The sequence below is a fragment of the Spea bombifrons genome, chromosome 4 (assembly GCF_027358695.1).
Source record: "Spea bombifrons isolate aSpeBom1 chromosome 4, aSpeBom1.2.pri, whole genome shotgun sequence".
Lineage (NCBI taxonomy): Eukaryota > Metazoa > Chordata > Amphibia > Anura > Pelobatidae > Spea > Spea bombifrons.
Window position 1 is genome coordinate 76,997,003 of NC_071090.1, and position 11,320 is coordinate 77,008,322.

An 11,320-nucleotide genomic window follows, 5' to 3' on the forward strand; every position below is an offset into this window, starting at 1 on the left:
GGAGCAATATATTTCCAGAAAACGTATTTTATATATATATATATATATATATATATATATATATATATATATATAAATGAACACCACCTATCACACAAAAGCCTGGTTCTCAATGGCCTATGTTTTCCTGGACTAGACCACATCCTCCCTGCTTACACGCACGCACGCACGCACGCACGCACGCACGCACGTACGTAACGTCACGCTCAGGGATACTTTTTTAAGGTCCTTTCCCAGGGAGCAAAATGGGAGTTTAAACGTCCATCTCCTTCCCCTGTTGCATGCTTTATGAGATTCCTGGACTGGATCATATTAACTGGGATTGGACATCCATTGTGTCACAAAACGGGAGTTGGAGCATTGGCTTACCCGAAAAATGGTTATTAATAAGTAAAGCACCTGACGCAGAATTTGCTGCAACATAATCCATAATCTGTAAATTAGACAAAACCAGCTAAAATCTTCCTATAGTATAAACTTTTTTGAGGTATTCCTTCATGATGTATACTGAAGTCATGGAGCTGAAACCACAGCTTTCACTTCGATGAATAAACCCCTTTACATACCTTGGGAACTCTCAGGGGCAGATTCCCAGATCCCACAGTGTGATCAACAGACAGATCAGCAGGAAAAGAGGGAGAATCCCAAAATATTAATTAAATACTCAGAGGAAAATTAAATATAAATAAAAAATACGTTTATTGGGGGCCCGGTGGTGTTATCATGGCATAAAAATTCATGAGAGGTCCCCAATGGGGATGTATAATTTGCGCGGATACAATATGGAAAGGGGAATAATGGTTTAACAAACATATGGTAAAATTTACAAAAAATAAACCATCAAAATCTGATCCTTAGTGTATTAAAAAGCCTCGGTCCCAAAAAGGGTTAAATAATAAGGCTGGTTACTTGAATCATTTGGTTAACACATGGTGAGTCATTACATAGAATCTGCCCGATGGGCTATTAAAGGAGTAATATACCGGGTACATGGCGCTGCGTAACATACTCTGAGCTCCTAGAATGAAGTACAACAGCGAATTTATAAACGCGCCAGAGCAAATTTAAGCCACGTAACGACGCGATAATGCTTAGTTTTTTTTATTACACCGAAGCGCTGTCATCAACCTACGTGATCAGCTCCGCCATACTTATTACACAAGAATAGCTCCCCGGATTGTTTTCTAAATGCTTATGACGTGTATGCAAGAAGCAGAGACGCTCCCGCTATTAAATGATCACTAATACTAGAGCGTAGTTTACGTTAAATCGTGCGTAATCTCCAGGAGCAAATACTCCCACGTGACCCCCTCTGCCCTGCGTGTTCTTTTGGCGACAAGGGAAGTCTTCAGATTTACTTCCGGTGCATGTTGACGGAAGTTTGTAAGGACAGCGGCAGAGCTTGGTGAGTGGGAATCGGGAGGAAAGCTGTTTGTAGCTTTCGCATATGTTTACTGTTAAAAATGTTTGGGTTTTTTTTAGCCGTTCACGGGGCTGCGCTTATTTCAGCTGCGTAACGTTTACAAACTCCCGATGTCACTAGCATTCGTTCGCTGCTGTATGTTTTGTTTTCGCAGCTGCCATGAATTATTGAAGCAGCTGCTCTCCTTTTACGTTATTATTTCTAACGATCGGGCCCGCGTATTTGTTAAGCAAGATGTGGAGGTCTTGCGAGACCTTACTAGTAATAGTTTGGTATCGAGAGGACACCGAATTCATGAAGCTGCGCCATCACAGACCTTCGCCAAAATTACGTCACATGGGGAAAAGTAAAATGATGTGAAATAGATGAAATAATGCGTGTTTTAATTATAATACACCTTCAGGCTCAAGAGAGAAACAGAACGGAGTTAGGTTATCCTTTGCAGATTAATAAAGTGTGTCCTGTTTGCTATATGACAGATCTGGGATTTCCGCTGACCTGGGCTAATTTTCTTCGTACCTTTTTGGTTATTTTCTGATATGTAGAAATTGCCTAGTAATGAGCAAAATGATTAAAAACTGATTATAAAAAAAATGTCAAATATACACCGTGCAAAAACAGGCCAGTACTAAGGTGGTACAAAAGAAGGCATGTGGCTTTTTAGGGGTAAGGGTTGGCTCTATCACTAGTGCTCTGCTTAATGATTGAAACTTGCGACTGGCATTTGTATTGCATGCAGTTCTTGATTTGGTCCTGTTTCATATTTGGTGTTCCACACCTTCTGCTTGAGAGATATATAGAAATGGTCTGTTGAATATAAATACTTTAGCTTTATTTAATTATACAAAAAACCAAACACTGCAGTACAAGTTTTTAATTCCTCGAATATGTTTGTTTTTGTTCTTTTGATAGGGACCTTATTGAAGCATCTCAGCAACACCATTGTGGATGGTCATTGGCATTTGACCTCCATAGAACATGGCATACCAGTTGTACAGGAATACCACATTAGGCAATAGTCTTCAAGAAAGCCTAGATGAGCTCATACAGGTTTGACATATTTGTGTGTGTCTCTCTCATTCTGAATGTAACCAATGTTGTACTAAAGACTTGCACAGTAGGGCATCCTTTTTACTGAATATATATACCGTATTTGCTCAATTATAAGACTAGGTTTTTTCCAGAGCAAATGCTCTTATAAACAGACCTCAAATAGGTCTGACTATGAGACTAAGATCCAGATCCTCCACAGCGCTGCAGGGGACCTGGATCCTCTGGTCTTTCTGGGGCAGAGTGGCAAGCCTGGGGGCAAATGTGCATAACTGGGAGGGGGGGGCAGGTTGGAAAATAAAAGGAAATAAAAAAAAAATATATTTTTCTCAATCATAGCTTTTATTTAACAAAAAAAAAAGTTTACATGAATTAACATTTTCTGGTAAAAAAAAATTCCTATAAGGTCATCTTATATTCAGGCTTTTTCTTTTTTTCCTAAATTAATATTCAGATTTTGGGGGGTCGTCTTATAATCAGGGTCATCTTATAATCGAGGGAATACGGTATATATATTATTGTTTCTTAAACTATATACCAGAGATAAATGTGGAATTCATCACAGCTGATTCTCAAAAATACATAACGACCAATAGAGAAGCTTTTTATGCTTAGTACTATGTAAGTAATATTACCTACTTGTATATCCCAAGCCATCATCCTCACAGCTTCACATTTCCCACACATCCCACTCCAGTGCTAGGCAGATCCTAGTGCACATTTGTGTGAAGCGCTACCGTTTATTTTAATAGAAGCACTTTCCCAAAGCTATTTGCTTCAAGACAACAAGCATAGCATTGTCCAAAATGTCTTCTAATGCAGAATGGGACACGTCTAGACATTTTGGACAATGCTATGCTTCCAACTTTGTGAGAACAGTTTGGAGAAGGCCCCTTTTATTTATTTATTTATTTATATATATATATATATATATATATATATATATATATATATGTATTAAACTGAACTAATGTGCTTTATTTGTGTTTTTGTTCACTAGTCTCAGCAGATTAATCCTCAGCTTGCCCTTCAAGTACTGCTTCAGTTTGACAAGGCTATTAATTCAGCATTGGCCCAGCGAGTCAGGAACAGAGTAAACTTCAGGGTACGTATTGAGGTTATTTTGTCAGTGTTTGTTGATACACATATCTTTGTTGGATGTCTACTAGGACATGTCCATATTGATGTCACATAATAATAAAGTGGGAGTGTGTATATATATGTTATGTGTGTGTGTTTTATGCCTCCTTATATACTGTATCTCACAAAAGTTTTTGTACATATTTTATAACTTTTCATGTGACAACACTGAAGAAATGACCCTCTGCTACAATGTAAAGTAGTGAGTGTAAAATTAGCTGTCCCCTCAAATATAACTCAACACACGGCCATTAATGTCTAAGCCTTGGCAACAAGAGAGTACACCCCTAAGTGGAAGTCTCCAAATTGGGGCCCAATTAGCCATTTTCCCTCCCCGGTGTCATGTGACTCGTTAGTGTTACAAGGTCTCAGGTGTGAATGGGGAGCAGGTGTGTTAAATTTGGTATTATTGCTCTCATACTGGTTACTGGAAGTTCAACATGGCACCAGAGGATCTGAGAAAAAGAATTGTTACTCTACATAAAGATGCCAAGACCCTAAAACTGAGCTGCAGCAAGACCAAACAGCGGTTTCACAGGACAGGTTCCACTCAGAACAGGCCTCGCCATGGTCGACCAAAGAAGTTGAGTGCACATGCTCGGCGTCATATCCAGAGGTTGTCATTGGGAAACAGACGTATGAGTGCTGCCAGAATTGCTGCAGAGGTTGAAGGGGTGGGAGGGTCAGCCTGTCAGTGATCAGATCATACGCCACACGCTGCATTTAATTGGTCTGCATGGCTGTCATCCCAGATGAAAGCCTCTTCTAAAGATGATGCCCAAGAAAGCCCGCAAACAGTTTGCTGAAGACAAGCAGATTAAGGACATGGATTACTGGAACCCTGTCCTGTGGTCCGATGAGACCAAGATAAATTTATTTGGTTCGGATGGTGTCAAGCGGGTGTGGTGGCAACCAGGTGAGCAGTATAAAGACAAGTGTATCTTGCCTACAGTCAAGCATGGTGGTGGGGGTGTCATGGTCTGGGCCTGCATGAGTGCTGCTGACACTGGGGAGCTACAGTTCATTGAGGGAACCGTGAATGCCAACATGTACGGTGACATACTGAAGCAGAGCATGATCCCCCTCCCTTCTGAGACTGGGCCGCAGGGCAGTATTCCAACATGAAGACGACCACTGCCTTCCAAAAAAAAGCTTAGGGTAAAGGTGATGGACTGGCCAAGTATGTCTCCAGACCTAAACCCTATTGAGCATCTGTGGGGCATCCTCAAACGGAAGGTGGGGGAGCGCAAGGTCTCTAACATCCACCAGCTCTGTCATGGAGGAATGGAAGAGGACTTCAGTGGTGTCCTGGGAAGCTCTGGTGAACTCCATGCCTAGAAGGTTAAGGCAGTGCTGGAAAATAATGGTGGCCACACAAAATATTGACAATTTGGGCCAAGGTTTAGACATTAATGGCTGTGTGTTGAGTTATATTTGAGGGGACAGCAAATTTACACTGTTATACAGGCTGTACACTCACTATTTTACATTGTAGCAGAGTGTCATTTCTTCAGTGTTGTCACATGAAAAGATATAATAAAAATTGTGAGATTCCGTGTGTGTGTGTGTGTGTGTGTGTGTGTGTGTGTATATATATATATATATATGTATATATGTATGTGTATATGTATATCTATATATATATCTATATATCGTATTGGCTCGGATATAGGCCGCACCCGAATATAGGCAGCACTCTAAAAGTTTGGTGCTTTTTTAAAGAAAGTTTTTTTTTTTTAATAGATATGCTGCCACTCTGTAACCCCCCCCCCCTCGACTTACCAGAGCAGACTCCCGGGTGTCTTGCGGGGCCGGCGGGGGACATCTACGCAATACAACTTCTGGTGCCGGCACTCAACGGAAGTTGTATACGCGTATTGCGTAGATGTCCCCTCCGGCTCTGCAAGACACCTGGGAGTCTGCTCTGGTAAGTCTTGGGGGCAGAGGTAAAACGCATCGTGCGGACGTTCACCGGCTGTGGCGACGCACGTAAACAACTTCCGCTGCTGGCACGTCTGCACGATGTCCTTTAACAATCTCCCTTGCCGGGACTCCCCTCGTGGGAATTCCCGGCAAGGGAGATTGTTAAAGCACATCGTGCAGACGTGCCGGCAACGGAGGTTGTTTACGCGCGTCGCCGCAGCCGGTGAACGCCTGCGCGATGCGCTTAGACAATCTCCCGTGCTGGCACTCCCCCCGTGGAAAATGCTGGCAGGGGAGGCTGTCTGAGCGTAACGGAGAGTAGGATGCAGGTCCCCTGCACCTCTGCGGGGATCTGTATCCTAACCCTGCTGCCTGCCCGGCGCCCGGAACTGCATGTCCTGGGCGTCGGGCGCTAGACCCCGAATATAGGCCACTCCCCCACTTTAACGACTTATTCGGGCCATTCGGTATATAATATATATAATCACACATATAATGCTTCTGCCAAAGCACTAACGCTTGCAGAGTGTACAAAGGCTGAAAACAACTGCACATTTAATTTACACTGAATGTTAGGTGACAGTGGGGAAGGGTATGCTCTTAATAAACTTGCAACTCTCTATACCTATCTTGCTTGCCCCCTTATGAAGTTGTGCCACTTAGCAAAACTGAATTACGTTGATTGATTTACCCAAACTATCCCCTTCTGCAGACAATAAGGCAATACATTTACTTTGTGCATATACAATCACACTGATTGCAAGGTTGTTTGACTCTTCATATTTCTTTATTTACATATACCGTATTGGCTCGGATATAGGCCGCACCCTAAATGTTAGGTGCTTTTTTAAAGAAAAGTTTTGTAATAGATATGCTGCCACTCTGTCCCCCCCCCCACTCCTGACACTCTGCCCCCCCCCCCGACTTACCAGAGCAGACTCCCGGGTGTCTTGCGGGGCCGACGAGGGACATCTACGCAATACGCGTATACAACTTCCAGTGCCAGCACTTCCGCTGATAATCGATAATGGAAATGATTAGAATCGATTTTATCAAATAGAGGTCTGACTATAACACTAAGATCCAGATCCCCTGCAGCACTCCAGATCCTCCTCTCTGGCAGCCAGTGGGCATCTGTGCGATGTGTGCAGACAACCTCAGCTTCTGCCCTCCACTTTCCCTGGGTCTTCTATGACTGAGCGCCAGCGTGACATGACCTTCTGGTGCTCAGTCGTAGCAGCTCCAGCGGAAGTGCTGGCCAGCAGTGGAGGTTCACGAGCTGCCCCCACTAGACACCAGGGAGTCTTTCGGGCGGGTGGGGGGTTGCAGAAAGGCATATCAGGGGGGTGAGTGGTATATCAGGGGGCACAGTGGCATATGGGGGATATGTGGCATATAGTGGGTATGAGGCATATCAGAGGGGCACAGTGGCATATAGCAGGTATAAGGCAAATCTGGGGGGCAGAGTGGCAAGCCTGAGGTCAGATATGTATAACTGAGTGTCAGGTTGGCAAATAAAACTAAACAAGAAATGCATTTTTCTCAATCATAGTTTTCATTAAATATATAAAAAAATAGTTTACATATGAATATTTACTACTAAAAACTATTTTGAGAAATATTGTGTTTGGGTTCTTGTAAAATATAGTTTTTATTACCGTATTGGCCTGAATATAGGCCACACTCTACCCCCACACACACTTTTAGTCTTTAAAGTGGGGGTGTGGCTTATAATCTGGGTTTAGCGCAATTTGTATCGCCCGACGCCCAGGACATGCAGTTCCGAGCGCCGGGCAGGCAGCAGGGTTAGGATCCAGATCCCCTGCAGCTCTGCAGGGAAACTGGATTCTACTCTCTGGCAGCCGGTGGACGTCTGCGCGATGCACGTAGACAACTTCTGGCATTTCTGCCGTGGGAAGTGCTGGCAGAGCGAAGACTCCTGGTGTCTTCTCTGTCATAGAATCCCCGGTGTAACTGCCGACGACGGAAGTTGTCTACGCGTATGCTAGACACCAGGAGTCTGCATTGGTAAGTCGGGGGGGGGTGGCAGAGTGGCAGCATATCTGGGGGGGGCGAGTGGCATATCTATAAGTAAGGTAATATATGTTGGCTAACTGCATAATAGTTACCAAAAATGTTAAAATACAATATGTTCGGTAGAATACTGTTTTACTGTTCCACTAATGTGTATTTTAAAATATAAATATAAATTTTTCTTTAGAAAAGCACCTAACTTTTAGGGTGCGGCCTATAATCGAGCCAATACGGTATTACGTCAGTAAAATAAGGCGATTAGATAAATGCCATTGTGATAAAGATAAGTGTTGTGTGCACAGAGTGCAGTGACGCGAATATTTTTAACAGTCACATTTTTGTTTCCTTCATTATTTCACTTACCTCTAGGTGGCAACGCAGTCAAGTTTCTCTAGGAAGCTGTCGGAATTTAGAATTCTTTGAGACATGCATCATGTTGTCGATATTGCATATCTTAATGTTAATGTCATTATAATGCCACTAAGTGTTGTGGTAATGATATTTCCGTTTAGTTGCCCCCTGCCTTTTTTATTTATCGCTCTGCACAGTTTTTAGTAGGTGTGGATGACTTTTATGCCAAAAGATCCCTCCTGCAGTGGCTATCCCATAAAGGGAATTGCTTCATTTTCTCACCAGCAACATCAGTCTTGCTGTACTTTCAGATTATCAGAATGTATAATACAAAGTTGTTGTTTTTTTGTTTTTTTATTAAGCAAACTATTTTTCCAGAGGCATTTTAACAGATTATTTCCTGTAATTCTTTTTTTTTTCAGGGATCACTGAACACATACAGATTTTGTGATAATGTCTGGACCTTTGTACTGAATGACGTGGAGTTCAGGGAGGTGACTGACTTGGTGAAAGTGGATAAAGTTAAGATCGTAGCGTGTGATGGCAAAAGTAAGATATTTCTCCTATCTTGATTTCAAAAGATTATGCATGTGCTATGCTTATTACAAGGTTAATCTTTTCCTCCTACTGTTTGCCACCCAGTGTATTTCTCTTGTTTGCTTTGTAAATTGCCTTTCATTGTCTTACCACTTAACACTAAAACTTAGCTTATGCTGATTAAATCTCTTCTCAGTAGCCTTTGTTTTCATCTAAGTGTATCTGCTTCATTCATTAGCGCTATACTATTGCTGATATTTCAACCCCATACCTATAATAGTAGAACGTATACACACCCCCTTAACTTGATGTCCCTGGCCTGTCATGCGGTTAACTGAGTTAAGCCAGTGTTGCTGCAATGCCTCGACATGGAAAGGGTTAAAATGCCAGCATTTTAAAAACTCGTGTGTATTAGAATATTTTTAGCAGGTCTTTTTCATTAGTTTTTGTAGATGAGTAAAATATTTTTCCAGTAAAAGAAACCTTTTTAATAGTAAATTAGATCATCAAAATAATGATCTAAATAAAGCCTATCTTGTCCTGGAAAAAAAAATATTATTCTTATGGATACAGTAAACAAGAAGAAAAAATTACAGCAAAATGCAAACACTGCAGCCATTGTCATGAAGGATACAACTGTGTTAATGACTTGTGCAATTTGTGTTTGTTAACTATACTTACTATTTCATTTTTTTGTGTTTTTTTTCCTCTGTAGACACCGGCTCGAATACTGCGGAGTAAGCAAGACATTGTTGGTCTGGGGCCTTTCTTATGAAATCATTTACAAGACTGTTTTATTTATTTCACTGATAAACCCGGGGGGGGGGGGGTTATAAAAATCAAACAAGATTTTGAAAATTTTGGTAGTTTATCACCTGCTCACATTCTAGTACGCAGAGTATTACTTTTTTAATACCAATGTGAAGTTGCCTTTTTTGTTTATGAAAATGTCTAATAAACTTTTATTTAATAAACCTGTTTAAAAAAAAAAAAAAAATTGAAAATTTTAACTTGTTTGTGGAATTGTACCTGAAGGTTGGCAGGGAACTCTAGTCAATGTTATCTACATAGTGCCACTATTTACTTCTAAGTCTATATCTTGGCCAGTTTTGTTAATTCATCAGATCTTATATATCATATGAATGGAGATTGTATATTTGTTCTTCAACCCGCAAAGTCTTTGGAGTAAAAGTAGTAACACTGCCCGACCATAGCAAATATATTGCCCCTCATTCACCCACCTAATAGAGGCCAATGATCCAAATGCTTGCTTATAGAACTGGAACATACTTCTAGCACGCAACAAACAATATAGAAATGTTAAGGTATATTTCTAAGTATAATATGAATGTGTCAGGTCATATTCAAGGGCTCACATAGCCTTAGTTTGTCATTGAAACTTCTTTATGTGAAAATTATTGCAAGTTAAACATTAACCCTTAATGCAAATAACATGGGAAGCTATTTCACCAATAAAAATATAGTTTCAGTTCCTATACAGCTATAGTTTTATGGTTTAACTGCTTTATACCATGTGTCTGATAATAACAAATGTTGGAAATTACCCTATTAAGGAGTTTTGTTTTGTGGAAGCCAGTATTAAGCAACCTTCAGTCCTGGTTTTTTTGGGGGTTTTTTTTATTATTTATATAACCAAAGGACAAATATGTATATATTTTCAATTTTTTCTATATGTTAATTCATGACTCCTCTTTTTCCAGGTTTGAACCCTTGCAAATTATACATTTTGTTCAAGAGAGGTAGGGCTTTCTTTTAAAATCATAAAACCTTATTAATAGTGAAAACAAAAACACATTTTTGCATTCCTGCTTAAATTTTCTTCATAATCTCCTGATTAGTCATACCCCACATACATGCTTTATAGATTACCTTGTATTACATGTTTTTTTTTTTTATAACTACTATTGACAGTGACATTTACCACAATGGAATGCGTGATCAGTCATTCTTTGAACTGGAGGTGCGGTATGCACCGTTACACATGATCGGTCGGCAGAAGCCAGCAAGGCTGCCTCTGCAACAAAGTCAGGACGTACCTATGGCTTCTTGCCACAAGTTTTAAGCGTGTTCAGGTACATCCTAATGGGGACTAAAAGGGTGAGAAAGATATTCCAGTAAATAAATTGTGAATTGGTGCATCACCTCAGAAGTTTAAAAAAAGAAACAAAAGTATATTTTTATTATTGGATAGAAGTCAAGATATAAGAAAATCTCTAGGAGCCCTTCTAACAAGAACCCCTCCAAAACTTTCTTAAGCCCTTCCAGAAAATGGGTTTGGTTCCTAATTATCTTAATAATCCAAAAGATTATAAAATAAAAATGATAGAAAAATAATTGAAGAGTTTATAGAACTAAAGTAGTGTATATAGTATAAATATAATAATAAATATTAGTATATATGCTATGTAATCAAACCCACATAGCTCGGAAGAATGTATTTTTGTTTCCCCTATTGAAAAAGAAAGTACACCCTCTTTGTATTCTGTGGCTTTACGTATCGGGATATAACAACATTCAGGGCAAGATGGACGCTTGAGACGGAAGCTCCGTCGAGCCTCCTCGTTTATAAAGCTTTTTTTGGATGCACATCATAATGGGGAAGACCAACAAAGCTGCTGCTACTCCAAAAGCACAGGAGAGCAAAGAAAAATCGAACCTTACCTCAGTTCGTTCGTACTTTCATGGTGCGCTTGATCAAGACTCCAGGGACTCTCTCTCAAAGAAGGCTGCATCTCCTCCCGCCAGTGCTAACAGCGTGCTCTCCGAGGATACTTACGCGGGCCCTGAGAGCCAAAGGTACTGATTCCCAACCACCAAAGGATATCATATGTTGTTTACATC

At 40.7% G+C, this 11,320-nt stretch overlaps 1 protein-coding gene across 2 annotated transcripts in view; it reads left to right on the top strand.

Annotated features, from left to right (window-relative positions):
• The window catches only part of GTF2A2 (general transcription factor IIA subunit 2), a 167,454-nt gene extending 157,999 nt beyond the window's left edge, over window positions 1-9,455 (top strand). Inside the window, exons 2-5 of one of the 2 annotated variants that reach the window (XM_053465110.1) lie at window positions 2,350-2,473; window positions 3,474-3,578; window positions 8,344-8,470; window positions 9,174-9,455. In XM_053465110.1, the coding sequence (XP_053321085.1) occupies window positions 2,402-2,473; window positions 3,474-3,578; window positions 8,344-8,470; window positions 9,174-9,199 (330 nt within the window). In that variant the 5' untranslated portion in view covers window positions 2,350-2,401 and the 3' untranslated portion in view covers window positions 9,200-9,455. Of the gene's footprint in view, window positions 1-2,329; window positions 2,474-3,473; window positions 3,579-8,343; window positions 8,471-9,173 lie in introns of those variants that run through there. The other variant, XM_053465109.1, reaches the window with a different exon arrangement.
• The last annotated feature ends 1,865 nt before the right edge of the window (window positions 9,456-11,320 follow it).